Raw genomic sequence first — 23,788 nt, 5'->3', positions numbered from 1 at the left:
GCATTAAAGGTCAGTCCTGATGCTGTCTCTGAAATGATTTATAGGGAATGGTCTAAACCAGGTAATTTTGTTAATCCTTCTGCAAGCTTTAAAAAGTAATATCCCTTACCTGAGGCCAATGTTGAATTATGGGAAACTGTTCCCAGGGTTGATGGTGCTATTTCCACTCTAGCTTTTGGATAGAAAAGTAGAGTCTTTTCATAGAAGGGCCTTTTTACAAGTATGATATTTGCTTAGGAATGCTATTTATATTGCTGATGTGGCTGGTGCTTCATCTTACTGGTTATCTAGTCTTTCAGAACAGTGTTCTATTGACTCTGCTAGTGAGAATTATTTGGTTTTGCTCATAGATGCCAATTCTTTTAGTTGTGATGCTGTATTTGATATTATAAAGATCAATATCAAAAGCATGTATTTGGCAGTCCTTGCTAGGAGAGCCTTTTGGCTTAAATCCTGGTCTGCTGACATGGTGTCAAAATCCAGAATATTGTCTCTTTCTTTTCAGGGAAATAAACTGATTGGTTCTGATTTAGATTCTATAATATCTATTATTATTGGTGGTAAAGGGGATTTTCTTCCTCAAGACAAGAAGTCTAGAGGGAAATCTAAAGCTTCTAACCATTTTCACTCCTTTTGTCAAAATAAGGAACAAAAGGTTAATTCCTCTGCTCAGAAGCAAAGCAACTCTGGCCTAGTCTGAAGGCCTAGTGCTAAGCGTAACAGGTCAAAGCAGGCTAAGTAATCTATCCCTAATACCAAATCTGCATGATGGTGCGGTCCCCAATCCAGAGGTTCTGGTAGGGGGCAGGTTAAGCCTTTTTCAGGATGCTTGGTTTCAGTCTGTTCCAGATCCCTGGGTTCTGAATATAGTTTCCCAGGGTTATCGGATAGGTTTCATAACAAGACTTCCCAGAGGAAGGTTTTTTCTGTCCAATATTACAAGGAACCCTTTAAGGCTCAAGCTTTTTTTCCAGTCAGTTTCAGATCTGGAAACTATGGGAGTGATTGTTCCAGTTCCTTTTACAGGAACAGGAAATTGGATTTTATTTAAATCTCTTCATTGTTCCAAAAAAAGGAAGGTACTTTCAGACCAGTCCTGGATTTGAAAGCTTTGAACAAGTTTGAAAGAATTACTTCTTTCAAATTGGAAACTATTCAGACTATTCTGACTTTTGTTTAGCAAGGTCGGGTTATGTCCACTAGAGAACATTATCAGTTTCTGAGGTTTGCCTTTCTAGACAAGCATTTTCTGTTTGTTGCTCTACTATTTGGTCTGGCTACAGCTCCAAAAATTTTCACAAAGGTTCTGGGTGCCTTATTGTCTGTAATGAATAAACTGAGTTATTCACTAAACTACTGATAATTTATGTGAGAGTTAAGTAATTTTCATGTGTTAAATCAACAATTAGGCTGAGTATTCTTATAGTATTAAGAACATACTATAACTTAATATGGTGTTGTGTTGCTATATTTAGAAACATAAGGGGAATGCATTTATAACAGAATATATTTCTAAACACAAGCGGATAATATAAGGACCAAATATCTTCACAAACACTATTACTGGTCATAAGGTCACGCAGCACCAGTAGTGTCTATGAGGAAAACAAGCTTTTGATAAGGATCCAGTACTGCAGTAAATTGTATAATGAATGCAAGCATTTGTATAGGCAGTAGCATAAATACATTGAATGCATGAAAATATTGGTACAGCTTACCCCAGTCACAGGTGGAATGGATTAAGTTAGATTCACTAATCTCCAGAGTAGATTTTGAGGCGGAGGATACAATGTTTGAAGGAAACAATTGTTAAAAGTTTTTTATGAATTTTCTGTAAAAAAATAGCAAATCCTAACGGCTAGATTTGGAGTTTGGCGGTAAAAGGGCTGTTAACGCTCCGCGGGTTTTTTTCTGGCCGCACCATAAATTTAACTCTTGTATCGAGAGTTCAAACAAATGCTGCGTTAGGCTCCAAAAAAGGAGCGTAGAGCATATTTAGCGCAAATGCAACTCTCGATACCAGAGTTGCTTACGGACGCGGCCGGCCTCAAAAACGTGCTCGTGCACGATTCTCCCATAGGAAACAATGGGGCTGTTTGAGCTGAAAAAAAACCTAACACCTGCAAAAAAGCAGCGTTCAGCTCCTAACGCAGCCCCATTGTTTCCTATGGGGAAACACTTCCTACGTCTGCACCTAACACTCTAACATGTACCCCGAGTCTAAACACCCCTAGCCTTACACTTATTAACCCCTAATCTGCCGCCCCCCGCTATCGCTGACCCCTGCATTACACTTTTAACCCCTAATCTGCCGCTCCGTAAACCGCCGCCACCTACGTTATCCCTATGTACCCCTAATCTGCTGCCCTAACATCGCCGACCCCTATGTTATATTTATTAACCCCTAATCTGCCCCCCACAACGTCGCCGACACCTACCTACACTTATTAACCCCTAATCTGCCGAGCGGACCTGAGCGCTACTATAATAAAGTTATTAACCCCTAATCCGCCTCACTAACCCTATCATAAATAGTATTAACCCCTAATCTGCCCTCCCTAACATCGCCGACACCTACCTTCAATTATTAACCCCTAATCTGCCGACCGGAGCTCACCGCTATTCTAATAAATGTATTAACCCCTAAAGCTAAGTCTAACCCTAACACTAACACCCCCCTAAGTTAAATATAATTTTTATCTAACGAAATAAATTAACTCTTATTAAATAAATGATTCCTATTTAAAGCTAAATACTTACCTGTAAAATAAATCCTAATATAGCTACAATATAAATTACATTTATATTATAGCTATTTTAGGATTAATATTTATTTTACAGGTAGCTTTGTATTTATTTTAACCAGGTACAATAGCTATTAAATAGTTAAGAACTATTTAATAGTTACCTAGTTAAAATAATTACAAATTTACCTGTAAAATAAATCCTAACCTAAGATATAATTAAACCTAACACTACCCTATCAATAAAATAATTAAATAAACTACCTACAATTACCTACAATTAACCTAACACTACACTATCAATAAATTAATTAAACACAATTGCTACAAATAAATACAATTAAATAAACTATCTAAAGTACAAAAAATAAAAAAGAACTAAGTTACAGAAAATAAAAAAATATTTACAAACATAAGAAAAATATTACAACAATTTTAAACTAATTACACCTACTCTAAGCCCCCTAATAAAATAACAAAGACCCCCAAAATAAAAAATTCCCTACCCTATTCTAAAATACAAAAATTACAAGCTCTTTTACCTTACCAGCCCTGAACAGGGCCCTTTGCGGGGCATGCCCCAAGAATTTCAGCTCTTTTGCCTGTAAAAAAAAACATACAATACCCCCCCCCCCAACATTACAACCCACCACCCACATAGCCCTAATCTAACCCAAACCCCCTTAAATAAACCTAACACTAATCCCCTGAAGATCTTCCTACCTTGTCTTCACCATCCAGGTATCACCGATCCGTCCTGGCTCCAAGATCTTCATCCAACCCAAGCGGGGGTTGGCGATCCATAATCCGGTGCTCCAAAGTCTTCCTCCTATCCGGCAAGAAGAGGACATCCGGACCGGCAAACATCTTCTCCAAGCGGCATCTTCTATGTTCTTCCATCCGATGACGACCGGCTCCATCTTGAAGACCTCCAGCGCGGATCCATCCTCTTCTTCCGACGACTAGACGACGAATGACGGTTCCTTTAAGGGACGTCATCCAAGATGGCGTCCCTCGAATTCCGATTGGATGATAGGATTCTATCAGCCAATCGGAATTAAGGTAGGAATTTTCTGATTGGCTGATGGAATCAGCCAATCAGAATCAAGTTCAATCCGATTGGCTGATCCAATCAGCCAATCAGATTGAGCTCGCATTCTATTGGCTGTTCCGATCAGCCAATAGAATGCGAGCTCAATCTGATTGGCTGATTGGATCAGCCAATCGGATTGAACTTGATTCTGATTGGCTGATTCCATCAGCCAATCAGAAAATTCCTACCTTAATTCCGATTGGCTGATAGAATCCTATCATCCAATCGGAATTCGAGGGACGCCATCTTGGATGACGTCCCTTAAAGGAACCGTCATTCGTCGTCTAGTCGTCGGAAGAAGAGGATGGATCCGTGCTGGAGGTCTTCAAGATGGAGCCGGTCGTCATCGGATGGAAGAACATAGAAGATGCCGCTTGGAGAAGATGTTTGCCGGTCCGGATGTCCTCTTCTTGCCGGATAGGAGGAAGACTTTGGAGCACCGGATTATGGATCGCCAACCCCCGCTTGGGTTGGATGAAGATCTTGGAGCCAGGACGGATCGGTGATACCTGGATGGTGAAGACAAGGTAGGAAGATCTTCAGGGGATTAGTGTTAGGTTTATTTAAGGGGGTTTGGGTTAGATTAGGGCTATGTGGGTGGTGGGTTGTAATGTTGGGGGGGGGGTATTGTATGTTTTTTTTTACAGGCAAAAGAGCTGAAATTCTTGGGGCATGCCCCGCAAAGGGCCCTGTTCAGGGCTGGTAAGGTAAAAGAGCTTGTAATTTTTGTATTTTAGAATAGGGTAGGGAATTTTTTATTTTGGGGGTCTTTGTTATTTTATTAGGGGGCTTAGAGTAGGTGTAATTAGTTTAAAATTGTTGTAATATTTTTCTTATGTTTGTAAATATTTTTTTATTTTCTGTAACTTAGTTCTTTTTTATTTTTTGTACTTTAGATAGTTTATTTAATTGTATTTATTTGTAGCAATTGTGTTTAATTAATTTATTGATAGTGTAGTGTTAGGTTAATTGTAGGTAATTGTAGGTAGTTTATTTAATTATTTTATTGATAGGGTAGTGTTAGGTTTAATTATATCTTAGGTTAGGATTTATTTTACAGGTAAATTTGTAATTATTTTAACTAGGTAACTATTAAATAGTTCTTAACTATTTAATAGCTATTGTACCTGGTTAAAATAAATACAAAGTTACCTGTAAAATAAATATTAATCCTAAAATAGCTATAATATAAATGTAATTTATATTGTAGCTATATTAGGATTTATTTTACAGGTAAGTATTTAGCTTTAAATAGGAATCATTTATTTAATAAGAGTTAATTTATTTCGTTAGATAAAAATTATATTTAACTTAGGGGGGTGTTAGGGTTAGACTTAGCTTTAGGGGTTAATACATTTATTAGAATAGCGGTGAGCTCCGGTCGGCAGATTAGGGGTTAATAATTGAAGGTAGGTGTCGGCGATGTTAGGGAGGGCAGATTAGGGGTTAATACTATTTATGATAGGGTTAGTGAGGCGGATTAGGGGTTAATAACTTTATTATAGTAGCGCTCAGGTCCGCTCGGCAGATTAGGGGTTAATAAGTGTAGGTAGGTGTCGGCGACGTTGTGGGGGGCAGATTAGGGGTTAATAAATATAACATAGGGGTCGGCGATGTTAGGGGCAGCAGATTAGGGGTACATAGGGATAACGTAGGTGGCGGCGATTTGCGGTCGGAAGATTAGGGGTTAATTATTTTAAGTAGCTTGCGGCGACGTTGTGGGGGGCAAGTTAGGGGTTAATAAATATAATATAGGGGTCGGCGGGGTTAGGGGCAGCAGATTAGGGGTACATAAGTATAACGTAGGTGGCGGTCGGCAGATTAGGGGTTAAAAATTTTAATCGAGTGGCGGCGATGTGGGGGGACCTCGGTTTAGGGGTACATAGGTAGTTTATGGGTGTTAGTGTACTTTAGGGTACAGTAGTTAAGAGCTTTATAAACCGGCGTTAGCCAGAAAGCTCTTAACTCCTGCTTTTTTCAGGCGGCTGGAATCTTGTCGTTAGAGCTCTAACGCTCACTGCAGAAACGACTCTAAATACCAGCGTTAGAAAGATCCCATTGAAAAGATAGGCTACGCAAATGGCGTAGGGGGATCTGCGGTATGGAAAAGTCGCGGCTGTAAAGTGAGCGTTAGACCCTTTAATCACTGACTCCAAATACCAGCGGGCGGCCAAAACCAGCGTTAGGAGCCTCTAACGCTGGTTTTGACGGCTACCGCCGAACTCTAAATCTAGGCCTAAGAATTTCTGGATTTGTTTTTTATTCCTTGGAATTGGCCAGTCTTGTATGACCTTTACTTTGGTTTCTTCCATATGTATTCCTTTAGGAGTTATATGGTACCCAAGGAAAGTAATGTCTGTGGTAGGAAATATACACTTCTCCAATTTAACATATAGCTGATGTGATTGTAACATGGACAGTACCATTCTTACGTGTTTTATGTGATCATTCAAGTTAGAGGAATAAATAAGGATATCATCCAAATAAATGACTACAAATGTGTCTAACAGGTCATGGAAGATGTCGTTGATAAACCTCTGAAAGGTGGCAGGGGCATTACAAAGCACAAAGGGCATGACCATATACTCATATAGGCCGTACCGAGTACGGAAGGCAGTAAGCCACTCATCTCCTGAACGTACACGAATCAGATTGTAGGCACACCTAAGATCTAGTTTAGTGAAAATGGTAGCTACCTTCAAACTCTCGATAAGTTCAGGATTGAACGACAGCAGGTATCGGTCTTTTATCGTTCTCTTATTGAATTCTCTATTGTCAACTATGGGACGTAGTGTTTGGTCCTTATTTTTTTTTTAAATATGCCTGCTCCTGCACGTGAAGTTGATCGGTGGATAAACCCTTTTCGTAAATTTTCGTTAATGTATAGTTTCAGTTTTAAGAATTCTGGACATGATATATGTCCATATGGTATATCAGACCCAGGGACAAGGTCGATAGGACAATCATACTCCCTGTGAGGGGGAAGACTCTCCGCTTCCTTTTTATCAAAGACGTGTATAAAGTCAGATTATTGAGGGGGAATCTGGGATTCTAAGATGGTGAGCAGTGGAAATGAAGGAAAACAAGTAGATGTACAGTATGATGACTGGAAGTCAATTTTGTTATCAGACCAATGTATGTTGGGTTGATGTTGTCGCAACCAATGTAAACCTAGAACCATAGGGAAGATAGGAGAAGTAATAACATTGAAGGTCATACATTCTTGGTGATTGTCATGTGTTACAACTAGTAGGGGAATAGTATGGTAAGTAATGGGTCCTGTTTCTAGTTGTTTACCGTCAATAAGGCGTACTGAAACAGGTTTAAGCTTTTCAACAAGTGGTATTTTATTTTGTTTTACAATAGCAACATCAAGATAACTGGCATAAGCACCGGAAACTATAACTGTGTCAAGTTTGAGGTGTTGTTGTCCCCACTGAAGAGAGACATTAAGTAGACAGTAAGTGGTATTGTAATTTGTTCTGGAAAGACAATGATCAAAAGAATAGGGCTTACCCAATATCTGTTTTTTTCAAGGTAGGACAGTCTGACACAATGTGGTCCTTAGAGGCGCAATACATGCAGAGACCCTTTTCTCGTCTACTGAGTTTTTCATCTGCCGAGAGGGGGCCTTTGATGAAGCCTATATCCATAGGTTCTTCACTTAGTTTATTGAACAGGGGAGTAGGCCGGAAGGAAGGGTTTTTTAGGTAGGTATCATAAGAGTATTTTTCATGTTTTATTTATCTCAATCTGTGGTCAATTTTGATAGCTAAGGACATAAGGGACGCTAGTGTTTCAGGCAAATCTATTATAGCCAACTTATTCTTAATTATTTCAGAAAGACCAAGTCTAAACAGTTTTTTTTAGGGAAACCTCCTTCCATTCTGAATCTTTCTGCCCTATTTTATTCAGAAATGTAGTCCTCCACGGCAGCGGTCGCCAACCATTGGTCTCAACTTTTTTCTGTTTATGGGGATCTTCACATAAATCTGACATAGTTCTGAAAAATTAATCTACAAGGTTTAGTATCAGATCATTTAGCTCGTAGAAGGAATCTGCCCAAGCCCTGGGCTCTCCCCTTAGTAATGAAATGATAGTTAACACTTTAATACGTTCATTGGGAAATGTTTTGGGTTTAAGACTAAAGAAAAGTTTACAGGAATTGTAAAATTGTCTGTATAAACTTCTATCTCCAGAGAACTTATCTGGGGACTAACAGGAGGTTCACTTGTGGTCTCATGGGGATGTGTAGGAGTACTTAGTCCCTCTTTGATTATATTTCTTTAAATTTGATTTTCCACTTGCAGATCTCCTAAGCCCTGTGTAAGCTGATCTACTTTTTGTAATAATACCATCACGTGGTTAGTGAGGTCCTCAGGGTCTTAACTACTTATAATTTATGTGAGAGTTAAGTCATTTTCATCAGTAGTGTTAAATCAACAATTAGGCTGAGTATTCCTTAAAGGAACACTGATCCCAAATTTACTCCTATTATCAATTTTTCTTGGTTCTCTTGCTATCTTTATTTGAAAAAGAAAGTCCAAAACCATGGACAGCACTTGTTTATTGGTGGATGAATTTATCCACCAATCAGCAAGAACAACCCAGGTTGTTCACCAAAAATGGGCCGGCATCTAAACTTACATTCTTGCTTTTCAAATAAAGATACAAAGAGAATGAAGAACATTTGCTAATAGGAATAAATTAGAAAGTTGCTAAAATTGCATGCTCTATTTGAATCACAAAAGAAAAAAATTTGGGTTCAGTGTCCCTTTAAGGTATTAAGAACATACTATAACTTAATATGGTGTTGTGTTGCTATATTTAGAAACATAAGGGGAATGCATTTATAACAGAATATATTTCTTAACACAAGCGATAATATAAGGATCAAATATCTTCACAAACACTATTACTGGTCATGAGGTCACGCAGCACCAGTAGTGACTATGAGGAAAACGAGCTTCTGATAAGGATCCAGTACTGCAGTAAATTGTATAATGAATGCAAGCATTTGTATAGGTAGTAGCATAAATACATTGAATGCATGAAAATATTGGTACAGCTTACCCCAGTCACAGGTGGAATGGATTTAGTTAGATTCACTAATCTCCTTAGTAGGTTTTGAGGCGGAGGATACAATGTTTGCAGGAAACAATTGTTACAAACTTCAAGGAAGACAGTCGAGCGTGCGGCTCGGTCTGGTGACGTCACCGGCTTACTGGAGCCGCTGAGAACAGCGTCTGTGTGAAGAGGCTCAGAACAGCTTCTGTGTGGAGCGGCTGTGAGCAGCGCCTGTGTGAAGATGCTGAGAGAAGCATCTCGTGGAGCGGTTGATGCACACGGGGAGTATAGACAGTAGTTGAAACACAATGCTGGATTGCACTGAAGGTAGGTATGGAAAAACAGGAACTAAGAGCAGAATCACTACATCAATACCAAGCAACGTAATACGTAAGGGATGTGCCTTTTATGGACAGGTAGAAATAGGTGTACACGCCTCTTAAAGTCATACAAGCATAGATGGCTGATAGGGAATAATTGTTACATTGTCTGTGATCAGAACTCAGGCTATTGCAGTGTTTCCATATCTGGACGATATCATGGTTCATGCTCCTTCTTTTCCTTTAGCAGAATCTCACACCAACCAGCTGTTGTTGTTTCTTCAACAACATGGTTGGAGGATCAGTTTTCCAAAGAGTTCTTTAATTCCTCAAAGGTAACTTTGGGGGAATTTCAAATAGATTTAGTCTCCATGAGTCTCTCTAACAGAGCAGTGATGTTTAAAATTTGTGTCAGCTTGTCTGAAACTTCAGTCACTCTCTTTCTAATCTGTTGCTCTTTGTATGGGAGTTCTAGGTCTCATGATTGTAGCTTCAGGTGCAATTCTGCTAGCTGGTTTTCACGTGAGACTTCTTCAGCTTTGTATGCTTTGTCAATGTTGCAGGGATCATACTCAGCTGTCTCAAAGGATATTTCTGGATCCCAGTAAACAGAAAATCCCAAAGGTTCCAGCATCAGGGTAACTCCTTAATCCAGCAATGCAGGTATGCAGGTGTGCAAGCTATCAGAGATCAGAACCTTAGTCTCAAACATAAGCAAAGTCCAAAAAGTAGAAAGCAGCACCACAAATATAAAATCTTCACATTTTATTTAAGCCAACATATAAAAAAAATGACAATCTTTCGGATTTGCATCCTTAGTCATGTCTAATTCACATATGATTAAAACAGGCCTTAAAGGGACATGAAAGCCAATTTTTTTCTTTTGTGATTTAGAAAGAGCATGTCATTTTAAACAACTTTCTAATTTACTTCTATTATCTAATTTGCTTAATTCTCTTGATATCACTTGCTGAAAAGCATATCTAGATATGCTCAGTAGCTGCTGATTGGTTGCTGCACCTAGAGGCCTTGTGTGATTGGCTCACACATGTGCATTGCTATTTCTTCAACAAAGGATATCTAAAAAAAATGAGCAAATTAGATAATAGAAGTAAATTGGAAAGTTGTTTAAAATTTCATGCCCTATCTCAATCATGAAAGTTTAATTTTGACTAGACTGTCCCTTTAAATATGCCCTAAGCCACAGCCATCACCTGAGTTAACCCCTTAATTGAGGCCTTTGAATCTAATATTTGAACACAATTACTCCACCTAGTGGCAATCTAATGAAATAACCTAATACATTCTATAAATACATTAATATGCACATACTCCAATCCATTCTCTGTTCATACACCCTGGTGTCATTGTCCCTAACTCATGGATCCAGACTAACTCCCTACACTGTAGTATTTTACTTCTATTTCCTCCCCTCCTTGAAATTTTAACCTGTTTCAAAATTTGGAACCTCAACTGACTCACTTAATGGCCTTCTGTAACAAAATGGCTGGATACGGGTGCTTCGAGATTTCCCAGCCTAATGTTACTTTTGTGTTGGTTTATATGCTCCCGGACCTTATGAGTGGTCTCCCCTACGTACCCCATCCCACAAGGACATTTAATTACATATACTATTAGTGTTACATGTGTAGTACCCCTTTAACTTATACTTTATTGCCAGTCCGTGGGTGGGAACAGATTGGACATTTAAGGTTTCTACCTCTTCTGAAAGCTGGCAATTTTCAAATTCCATCACTCCAGGGTTAGAGACGCTCAGTACATGTCAATGTTTGCACAACATTTTTTGTATTTGTTTACTCCATGGCGAATATTCATTTACAAAAACCATCCTAGGTGCTTTAACATCCTTAATCCTCTCCTCCAAAAGTGAACCTCTTGAAACTTCTAATGCTTCCTTCATTTCTCTATTTATCAGGTGTACAGAATAACCCCTCTGTATAAAACGTTCACCCATTTCAAGGAGTCTATCCTTAACCAAACTTTCATCAGAGATAACCTGTCTCACTCTCAAGAATTGGCTCCTGGGTAAAGATTTTAATAGAGCTGGAGGATGAGCACTTTTAAAATGCAATAAATTGTTACAATCTGTCTCTTTTTTGTATATGTCTACTAACAACATTTCTCACTTTTTGTATACAGTTGTATCTAGGAAATTTATCCTTTCTTCACTGAAAATCAGTTTGAATTTTATATGTTGAGTAGCACTGTTCAAATTCTTCACAAACTCCTCTAGGGTTCCAATGTCACCCAACCACACTCCAAACACACTCCAAACACATCATCTATATAGAGCTACCAAGTGGCACAAATTAGAAGAAACAATGGATAATTGTATACAAAATATTCCTCAAATACATTCATGAAAATATTAGCGTATGTTGGGACGACATTGGAACCCATAGCAGTTTCCTGTAGCTGCAAATAAAATTGATTTTGAAATAAAAAAATAATTACAACTCAAAACTATGTACAGAAGGTCTAGCATAAACCCTCTTTAAATATCACGTATGTACTTATTCTGAATCAATGATCTATTAACAGCTCCTAAGCCTGCTTCATGGGTAATAGATGTATATAAGCTTGTTACATCAAAACTAAACAAAATACCTTTATTGCCATCCAATGTTATTCCTGTTATTTTATTTAGGAAGTCACCTGTGTCTCTGATAAAGGAACTAGAATTAACAAATGGTCTTAACACTTTATCAAGATACATGGCCACCTTGATAGTACAGAACCTACGCCCGCCACTGTTGGACGGCCAGGGGGTTATTTGAATCATTATGCACTTTTGGAAGGGTGTATAATACAGGGATAATCTCTTCTGTCTCTAAAATATACTTTACAACATTGTTGTCAATCAAACCATTTTTCTATGCTTTCCTCACACATGCTTCAATTTTTTTTTAAACTTTTAAGGTTGGGTTGCTTGTCAACATCTTGTAAACCTCCCTATCTGCCAGTTGACCCTTTATTTCATTAACATAATAGTCCCTGTTTAATATCACTGATGCTCCCCCCTTATCCGCACCCTTAAAGATCAGATCTTTATTATCCTGTAATTTTCTTATGGCTTCTCTGTCATCTTTGTCAACATTATTAGAACCAACAATTTTGGGGAACCCCTTTTCTACAAGTCCTGTTCCACTAATTGAATATAGGTTGCGACTCCAGGATTTATCTGTTGGAGTGTAAATGTGCTTTTTATTAAATAGCCCAAGTGATTTTAAACTTAGATTTTGTTTCTGGTACTTCTTCCCAGTGTGATCTCCAAAATAAGTCTAGAAAAATCTTCAGTAATCCTAATTGCCCCATCTTGGCCTTGCAGGATTTGGTTTTCAGATCTGGTTCAGTTGCCCTCCTTGGCCTCTTCCTTTGTAGTCAGACCTTTTGTCTCAAGGCCCATTGTGTCTAGATAAGGACCTATCTGCCAGTTTTCTAAAGGGGCAGATTTATGCTCTTTCAGTTTTGTTTCATAGGAAGATTGCTAATCTTCATGATGTCCATGGTTTTGTTAAAGCTTTGGCTCGTATAAAGCCTGTAATCAAGCCCATTTCTCCTCAATGGAATATTAACCTTGTGTTAAGGGTTTTGCAGACTCCTCCTATGCATAAGGTAGATACCAGACTTCTTTCTTGGCTATCCTTTTGCTGGAAGAGTTTTAGAGTTATCTGCTCTTTCTTGTGATCCTCCTTATCTTGTTTTTTTATCAGGATAATGCAGTTTTCACTGACTACTTTTGATTTTTTTGCCTATGGTTGTTTCAGGCTCGCTGGAAACAGAAGTTATGAAGCAGCGGTCTAAAGACTTGTCCGCCTGCTCTGAGGCGATCGGGTTGATTGACACCCCCTGCTAGCAGCCAATAATTATAGATTCTTTTACCCCATGTTGCCCTGACCATCCTAACAAATGGAAGGACACAGAAGTCTAACTTAAAGGACTTGAAAATCAAGATTAAGATTGAACATGTCATTTTAAAACACTTGTACTTTCACTTCTACAAATGTATTTTTTTTTCTCTTGGTATCATTTGTTGAAAAACATGTTCATACTATATGTTTCAGCAGCAGCAATGCACTACTGGGAGCTAGCTGGTGATTTGTTGTGACACACATATGTCTTTTGTCATTAACTCACCAGATGTGTTCAGCCTTCTCCCAGTAGTGCATTACTGCTCTTGAGCTGACTTTATCTGTGTGTTTAATGATTTGCATGTAGTTATAAGCAAGCAACAGTGCAATAATAAAATACTTTAATATATTATAGCAGTTTTTGCACTTCTATGTCCCTTAACATTTTCCCAATTTACTTCTGTTCAAACGTACCTTTTTCTCTTGGTTTCCTTAGTTGAAACATATCTCCTTTCCATGAGAGCACACTGAGGTAGACTGAGGAGTGTGCATGTGCCTTGAGCACTTTCATACAGCAGTGTTTGTAACATCTTTTGTAGCAATGCTATAAATATAGTGCACTCTTCTGAGCCTACCTCAGTATGCTGCAGGGATAGGCACAGACGAAGGCTGTGGCAGACATTTTCCAAAGTACAGACCTTAGTGAAGGACACCAAGGTACATTTGACATATGAAACTTAAAAACATTATTTTATAGTGCTTGGTGTTATTATACTGATGCAGATACCACTGATCCTATAACCAGCCCTCCTCTGGCTATACACATCTGACAGTGTCACTACTGTGTCATTATATAGTGCTGGGTGTTATTATACTGATGCAGATACCACTGATCCTATAACCAGCCCTCCTCTTGCTATACCAATCTGACAGTGTCACTACTGTGTCATTATATAGTGCTGGGTGTTATTATACTGATGCAGATACCACTGATCCTATAACCAGCCCTCCTCTGGCTATATCCATGAGCCAGTGTCACTACTGTGTCATTATATAGCGCTGGGTGTTATTATACTGATGCAGATACCACTGATCCTATAACCAGCCTTCCTCTGGCTGTACCCATGAGCCAGTGTCACTACTGTGTCATTATATAGTGCTTGGTGTTATTATACTGATGCAGATACCACTGATCCTATAACCATCCTTCCTCTGGCTATACCCATGTGCCAGTGTCACTACTGTGTCATTATATAGTGCTGGGTGTTATTATACTGATGCAGATACCACTGATCCTATAACCAGCCCTCCTCTGGCTATACCCATCTGACAGTGTCACTACTGTGTCATTATATAGTGCTGGGTGTTATTATACTGATGCAGATACCACTGATCCTATAACCAGCCCTCCTCTTGCTATACCAATCTGACAGTGTCACTACTGTGTCATTATATAGTGCTGGGTGTTATTATACTGATGCAGATACCACTGATCCTATAACCAGCCCTCCTCTGGCTATATCCATGAGCCAGTGTCACTACTGTGTCATTATATAGCGCTGGGTGTTATTATACTGATGCAGATACCACTGATCCTATAACCATCCTTCCTCTGGCTATACCCATGTGCCAGTGTCACTACTGTGTCATTATATAGTGCTGGGTGTTATTATACTGATGCAGATACCACTGATCCTATAACCAGCCCACCTCTGGCTATACCCATCTGACAGTGTCACTACTGTGTCATTATATAGTGCTGGGTGTTATTATACTGATGCAGATGCCACTGATCCTATAACCAGCCCTCCTCTGGCTATACCCATGAGTGTCACTACTGTGGCATTATATAGTGCTGGGTGTTATACTGATGCAGATACCACTGATCCTATAACCAGCCCTCCCCTCGCAATACCCATGTGCCAGTGTCACTACTGTGTCATTATATAGCGCTGGGTGTTATTATACTGATGCAGATACTACTGACCCTATAACCAGCCCTCCTCTGGCTATACCCATGTGCCAGTGTCACTACTGTGTCATTATATAGCGCTGGGTGTTATTATACTGATGCAGATACTACTGACCCTATAACCAGCCCTCCTCTGGCTATACCCATGTGCCAGTGTCACTACTGTGTCATTATATAGCGCTGGGTGTTATTATACTGATGCAGATACCACTGATCCTATAACCAGCCCACCTCTGGCTATACCCATCTGACAGTGTCACTACTGTGTCATTATATAGTGCTGGGTGTTATTATACTGATGCAGATACCACTGATCCTATAACCAGCCCACCTCTGTATATACCCATCTGACAGTGTCACTACTGTGTCATTATATAGTGCTGGGTGTTATTATACTGATGCAGATACCACTGATCCTATAACCAGCCCTCTTCTGGCTATACCCATGTACCAGTGTCACTACTGTGTCATTATATAGCGCTGGGTGTTATTATACTGATGCAGATACCACTGACCCTATAACCAGCCCTCCTCTGGCTATACCCATGTGCCAGCAGGGCCGCCACTAGAAATTTTGGGGCCCCTGACTTAACCATTGATCAGCCCCCCCCCCTTTGACATGTGCAATTTTTGACCAAATGACTAAAAGTTATATGTACTTTATTCATAAGTGTCTATTTAAACTTGGAAATGTTGTAAAGGTAGTAACATACAAACATACAGACACACTCATACACTGAAACACACACTCACACATAAGAATTCACATATAGACACTCTAGCAGACACGCAAAGATACACACTCAGAAGCAGACACCCAAACAGACACTCAGCACTTTGACCTGACAAGTAATGAGGTAGACTACAGTTTTGTTAAAAAAGGAGATTTAGAACACAAAATATGGAGTTCTGATTATCTTTTTGTAAAGGAAGATGCCAACTAAATGATGACAACAGCATGCAGTGGCTGAAAGGAAGGGCCCTGAACTGCCTAAACAATAATTTAAAGGTTAAATGATGGATTGGTGACTTCCAGAAGGGTCTCATTAGTCTTAAAGTCTGTAGAAAGATGTGAATAATCAGTAGTAAGGTCAAAATGTCCTAAAAAGGAACAGACAATAGACACACACACAAACTCAAACTTGCACATACACCCAAGGAAAAACCGACAGAGACAGCCTCAGAAAACACACAGACATACACACACACACACAGAGACACTCACAGAAAACACACAAAGACATACACACACAGAGAGACAACCACATAAAACACAGAAAGACATACAGTACATACACACCCTCACTGAGACATCCACAGAAAACACACAAAGACATACAGACACCCTCACAGAGACACCCACAGAAAACACACACCCTCACAGAGACATCCACAGAAAACACAGACATACATACATACACACACACACACCCTCACAGATGCATCCACAGAAAACAGACATACACACCCACCCTCACAGAAGCATCCAGAGAAAATACACAAAGACAAACATACATACACCCTCACAGAGGCATCCAGAGAAAATACACAAAGACAAACATACACACACCCTCACAGAGACACCCATAGAAAAAGCTCAAAGATACTGTGTATATATATATATATATATATATATATATATATATATATATATATATATATATATAAAATGCATATCTGCCAAACGGGCACCTACCATTTGTGGTACCATTTGAAACATTTCTGCATGGTTTTAAATATAGAATTTCTGCAGCATTGTCAAATAAATACACTGCTGCTAAAAATATGTGTTTTTATAGACCCCTGGCCCCACCATACAACTACTACCACACTGAAGTTACAATCCGAAATTGCACAAAGAAAAAAAAACCATTTGCTAAATAAGTCCTACCTCCTCTGCCAATGAAAGTGATCTGCCGTCTGACTCAGACACACACTGTACAAACAAAGTGCCAAGTCTGTATCACACTGTGTGTAGTGGTTTAGTGCACACTCAGAAATTTTCTCAAATGCTAATACTTTACTCCTTGTAATAACATTTCCCATGCTCAATTAGTACTCTGCTGTAGTACCCACTGGTGGCTGCCAAAATGTAAAAAAACAAACAAAAAAAAAAAACATTTTTTTTTTTTTTTTAGTTCTTGCCTCATCTGGCCCCCCTGGCCCATTGGGCCCCTGACAGGAGTCACCCCTGTCACCCCCTGATGGCGGCCCTGTGTGCCAATGTCACTACTGTGTCATTATATAGGGCTGGGTGTTATTTTACTGATGCAGATACCACTGACCCTATAACCAGCCCTTGTCTGGCTATACGCAGGTGCCAGTGTCACTACTGTGTCTTTGTTTAGAGCTGGGTGTTATTATACAGATGCAGATACAAATATTTCATGCAGGCTTTATTTATTCCATAACTTATCACCCAATATCACTAGCAGTCTCTTGACAAGCCACTAACTTTATTCCCATTACATATTTTTTTATTCCTATTATTTAATCACAAAGAAACGATATACTAAGGTTGTGATGGACATTGCAAGGGCTAGTCACGGACACCAATGTCCATGTACGGACACCTTGCCTACCCCTGATATGCTGTCATGGAAAAGAGCTAAGTTTCAACTAAGGATACCAAGAAAAAGAGATCCATTTCATAACAGAAATTAATGGGAAAATATATTTTATATTTTTTACTCTATTAGAATCATATCCCTTAAACTCTCCTATAATCATAGTAAACATTCAAAATTATAAGTGTCCTAAAACCCATCCTATAAATACATTTGTTTTTCAGAACTAGATCTTCATCTTATAAAAACGTTATCAGTAAAGGAATTGCAAAATGTATGCATCCCCTGAAGAGAGTGTATCCTACAGTTCTCAGAATAGTTAACTCAGCACCCTGAGATGTTGACTGAGCGACAGGCAGTGAGAGCCAGGTTACATTCCCCATGCAAAGTTTACCGCAATATATATTTCCACCCTAACTAAGCTTTGGGTGACTGAAGCAATTACATTACATACACTAAAACAGTGTCTGTTATTTAATGTAAGGTGCCCCTTGTGAATCTGTATCTTAATTGTAGGACTGGTGAATACATTCACCATATTCTATTTAACAAAACAATATTTTACACACATATTTACATTAAAATATGTAAACTAATCTAAAAACACATACCTCATACCAATACAGAGAAGAAAGGAATAAGTTAGCTGAGGAGAACTATGTGTAGGATATTGAGAGGGTTAGAGGAGTAGTATGGGATGGGGCAGTAGGGGGCAAATACAAAAAAAAAAGGCAGTGGATGTATGTATATTGGCCCCAAGGAGTGGATAGCTGGACTTGCCTGCCCTAAAGAGTATGCACTTTGCAGGAGGCTATGACCAGTCATCAGACACACGGAAGCGGCTAATTCTAATACTATGCTTTATTGTTGTTGGAATATTTGACATATATTTAACACATGCGCTACTACTCACAATGATATAAAACTGCATTTATTTTTAAGAATTTTTCACATTTTAAATAATTGATATAAACTACTTTTAAAACCTCAATAAGGCCTGTGTCATGTAATCAGACCCAGCCTTTGTCTGCCTTTATAAACAATATCCTCTTAATCCTAACTACACTTTATTGCCCTTTTTGAGCGATTGAATTCACCTGATGACTAATGAAAAAGTCCCATAACTAGTTTGAAAACCTGCTCTGTTTTTTCACACACCCTCTGCTTTTTGTTCCTTCATAAAACATGCCAGGAATGTCATTTCTTGTTGTTTGAGCCTTTTATGAGTTTCTCTTTGCTCTAGAAATTATGACAACAGTTCAGTATAAACCTTTTACATTCAGAAGCCTGTCTCTAATATGTTTCTGCAAAGTTAAATTCATTGGTGAGCCAATTACAAGAAACAAATGTGTGAAGCCACTAAAACCAGCTTGCTCCCAGTAGTGCATTGCTGCCACTATGGATATGCACATATGCTTTTCAAGAAAGTATATCAAGAGAACATAGTACATTTAAAATGAGAAGTAAATTTAAAGATGTCTTAAAACTTCATGCTCTTACTAAATCAAGAACGTTTAATGTAAACTTACATATTCCTTTGACCCATATTTTAAATTAATCATTTGTAGGGGCGTCTTGTTTTTAGTCCTTAGTTGTTGAAGATACTATGTTCATTAGGTAAATAATTCAATTGCTGCTGTTGTTGAGACAAAACTTCACATTTTGTATAATTTCCTTCTCAAATCTTCAGCACATATAAAATATAAAGAAACATTTAAAAATACCTTTGTTTCAGTCATGGGTATGACATATTTAGTTTTATGGAGTGTGCACATTTATGTTTATTAAATCATTATAATTATATCAGTAAAAACTAGCATGGGGACAGAATGCTTCCAAATTAAAATATAGTTTATTAAATTAGGTACATTTAATAAAAAAACAACAACAACAAAAAAAAAAACATATTTAGCTAATTCGTGAGAAACATTAAATGGAATGTATCCTGTATTTCTGACTCATGAGTCTAATGTAATTTATATATTGAACAGCTTTCTCTGTAAACAAAATAACATATTTCACTGGCTGACTAGGCTGAAAGATAGTTGCATCTTGGGAGAGTCATAATTTCTACTTTCAAAGTTTGTGTAAGATTATTATCAAATCGAACAAGCTCAGAAAAATACCCTGAGGACTGTAATATTATTTGGTTCTCAGATATTTAGCCGACATACTGAGTACTACTTACATTGAAGGCCTTAACTTCTTTCTAGCAGCATGTTAATTTTTTTATATTTCTTTTTTTTTTCTTTGTCAAATTTGGTCACATGGGTTGGCAGGTGTCAAATTTCTAGACCTAACTGAAAAAAAGATAATTGAACAATAAAAAAAATATATTGTAAAATCACTGAGATAAACAGTCTAGTCTTGTTTCTCCTGTGCAGATCTATGTTGAGTTGGATATTCGTTACCAGCCTCCTGATGGTGCTGCCGGCGCATGGATTGGAGATGATTTTTTTGCTGCAGTGGAAGACAGGTGAGTAAAAATGTGCTTCTCTATGTTGCACCATTTAAAAAATATAGGGATAGATTCTAAAAAAACTTTCCAGGTTGGAATAAAATCACGTGGCAGACGTCACAGAGACAGAGCTCACAGAATTATCCCTGAAAAGTGGCTGAATTAGCAAGTGCTTGTGAGCTGTAAGTTGTGAACTGCATCTGATAGAAAGTAATGAAGAACATTTGGAATGCAGAATCTTACAGTGGAGGTTAACATGGGTGTAAACAGCGCTAATAGAAAATTTTTCAATGCAGCCTAATTTGTATTTTCCTCTAGTTTTTTTATACAGTATGTTTTCTATTGATTAATACCTGCATTTTAAAATTTGAAATATGTTTATCTGCACAGATAAGAGTTGCAGAGGTAAAATGTGTTGAGAATACTATGAGACCTGTCAACATGTTTAAAGGGACACTGTACCCAAATTTTTTCTTTCGTGATTCAGATTGAGCATGAAATTTTAAGCAACTTTCTAATTTACTCCTATTATCAAATTTTCTTCATTCTCTTGGTATCTTTATTTGAAATGCACAAATGTGAGTTTAGATGCCGGCCCATTTTTGGTGAACAACCTGGGTTGTCCTTGCTGATTGGTGGATAAATTCATCCACCAATAAAAAAAGTGCTTTCCAGAGTACTGAAACCAAAAAAAGCTTAGATGCCTTCTTTTTCAAATAAAGATAGCAAGAGAATGAAGAAAAATTGATAATAGGAGTAAATTAGAAAGTTGCTTAAAATTGCATTCTCTATCTGAATTACAAAAGAAAAAATTTGGGTTCAGTGTCCCTTTAAGAAACACCTGTTTCTAGCCCACTCTACTGACACTGCAAGACCCATTTTACATAGATAAAAATTAGCAATTACAATTGTAATTTATAAAAGACACACAGAAAGAGACAATCATAATTTGTAGAAAATCACAATTTGTAATTGCTTTATACATATACAAAAAAACAAATAACAGCAGCAGCTAAACATGTTAAAGGGATAGGAAAGTCAAAATTAAACTTGCATGATTCAGATAGAACATGTCATTTTAAGACACTTTTAAATTCACTTCTATTTTCAAATGTGTTTAATTCTCTTAGTATCCCTTGTTGAAAATGAATACGCACATATCATACACCAGTGGGAGCTGCTGCTAATTGGTGCTTGCACACATTTGTCTCTTCTGATTGGCTGACTAGATGTGTTCAGCTAGCTGCCAGTAGTGCAATGCTATTTCTTCAGCAATGGATAACAAGATAATTAAGCAAATTTGATAATAGAAGTAAATTGGGAAGTTGTTTAAAATGTTATGTTCTATCTGAATCACAAAATAACATTTTAGGGTTTACTATCCCTTTAAAATACTTTTAATATGCATTAAAAGGGTAAAGTAAACACTGTTTAAATGTAAGGTAAAACTAGTAGGGAGTGCATGATTGTGTACAACTTAGTGCTGGAACTCTACTGCTCACTGGCTAATTGGGACAACTCCCACAGAAAAAGTAAGTGCATCCAGCAAAAGAAAATAAAAACAAACAAAAACAAAGTACCATAATACAGTCTCAATCATTCAGAATTCACTGGAACAGAAATATTGGAGTATCATTTCCCTTCAAGGGGCTCATTTACTAGTATTCCTAACTGTCTAGCCAACATTTTTAAATCAGTCAACTGAAATATAAGTCTCTGCTGAACCAAGTCAAACTATTCTCATAAAGGGAAAAAAACAATTAAATGAATTGATTTTAAAATTAACAAGTTTTAACTTTACAAGAATACATTCTGATTGGGTGGATTTTTTCCTTGATGTAAACATTTTTTAACCGCTTAATGACCAGACCATTTTTCAATTTTTTTATTTCTGCAGTGTTTGTGTTTAGCTATAATTTTCCTCTTACTCATTTACTGTACCCACACATATTATATACTGTTTTTCTTGCCATTAAATGGACCTGCTAAAGATACCATTATTTTAATCATATCTTATAAAAATTTTTTATAAAATATCAGGAAAAAATTGAAAAAACACACTTTTTCTAACTTTGACCCCCAAAATCTGTTACACATCTACAACCACCAAAAAACACCAATGCTAAATAGTTTCTAAATTTTGTCCTGAGTTTAGAAATACCCAATGTTTACATGTTCTTTGCTTTTCTTTGCAAGGGCAATAAAAACAAGTAGCACTTTGCTATTTCCAAACCACTTTTTTTCAAAATTAGCGATAGTTACATTGGAACACTGATATCGGTCATTAATCCCTGAATATCCCTTAACATGAATATATTTTTTTAGAAGGCATCCCAAAGTATTGATCTAGGCCCATTTTGGTATATTTCATGCCACCATTTCGCCGCCAAATGCGATCAAATAAAAAAAAGCGTTCACTTTTTTCACAAATTTTGTCACAAACTATAGGGTTCTCACTGAAATTATTTACAAACAGCTTGTGCAATTATGGCACAAATGGTTGTAAATGCTTCTCTGGGATCCCCTTTGTTCAGAAATAGCAGACATATATGGCTTTGGTGTTGCTTTTTGGTAATTAGAAGGCCGCTAAATGCCACTGCGCACCACACGTGTATTATGCCCAGCAGTGAAGGGGTTAATTAGGGAGCTTGTAGGGTTAATTTTAGCTTTAGTGTAGTAGTCAACCCAAAGTATTGATCAAGACCTATTTTGGTATATTTCATGCCACCATTTCACCGCCAATAGCGATCAAATAAAAAAAATTGTTTACTTTTTTTACAATTTTTTTTCACAAACTTTAGGTTTCTCACTGAAATTATTTACAAAAAGCTTGTGCAATTATGGCACAAATGGTTGTAAATGCTTCTCTGGAATCCCCTTTGTTCAGAAATAGCAGACATATGGCTTTGGCATTGCTTTTTGGCAATTAGAAGGCCGCGAAATGTTGCTGCGCACCATACTTGTATTATGTCCAGCAGTGAAGGGGTTAACTAGGTAGCTTGTAGGGAGCTTGCAGGGTTAATTTTAGCTTTAGTGTAGAAATCAGCCTCCCACCTGACACATCCCACCCCCTGATCCCTCCCAAACAGCTCTCTTCCCTCCCCCACCCCACAATTGTCCCCGCCATCTTAAGTACTGGCAGAAAGTCTGCCAGTACTAAAATAAGTTTTTTTTTTATTAATTATTTATTTAGCTGTGATGGACCCCCCCCCCTTAGCCCCCAACCTCCCTGATCCCCCCAAACAGCTCTCTAACCCTCCCCCCACTACCTATTTGCCACCATCTTGGGTACTGGCAGCTGTCTGCCAGTAACCAGTTTGCCCCCTAAAACAACTTTTTTTAAAAAAAAAATAATTTTATATTTATTTTCTCCCCTCCCTCTCATGCTACAATTTATTGATCATTGATCAACACACGCGCAAGCCCCCTGCACACTCCCGGCACCCGGTGTGCACATTGCACTTACAGATGCCGGGTAGCGATGGGTCGCCTCCCTGCTAAGCTCCCACCCACCAACAAGTGGCTCTCTCTGCATTGGATGCTTGAAAAAGTGTATTGCAGGATGCCTCAATCACTGCAATACTTTGAGAGCTGCTGGAAGCGATCGCAATCGCTTCCAGCACTCAATTAGACCAAGGACATGCCAGGTACGTCCATTGTCACTAACTGACAGTTTTTGCAGGACGTACCTGGCA

The 23,788-nt window shown here is 38.1% G+C and overlaps 1 protein-coding gene across 1 annotated transcript in view; it reads left to right on the top strand.

Moving 5' to 3' along the window:
- The window catches only part of LOC128663152 (fer-1-like protein 4), a 284,642-nt gene that overhangs the window by 72,487 nt on the left and 188,367 nt on the right, over window positions 1-23,788 (top strand). The window contains exon 5 of the mRNA XM_053717349.1: window positions 20,020-20,111. Coding sequence (XP_053573324.1) covers window positions 20,020-20,111 — 92 coding nt within the window. The remainder of the gene's footprint in view (window positions 1-20,019; window positions 20,112-23,788) is intronic.

The sequence above is a fragment of the Bombina bombina genome, chromosome 1 (genome assembly GCF_027579735.1).
Source record: "Bombina bombina isolate aBomBom1 chromosome 1, aBomBom1.pri, whole genome shotgun sequence".
Taxonomy (NCBI): domain Eukaryota; kingdom Metazoa; phylum Chordata; class Amphibia; order Anura; family Bombinatoridae; genus Bombina; species Bombina bombina.
Note: the sequence above shows the minus strand (reverse complement) of the source record. Positions and strands in the feature narration are given on the sequence as shown.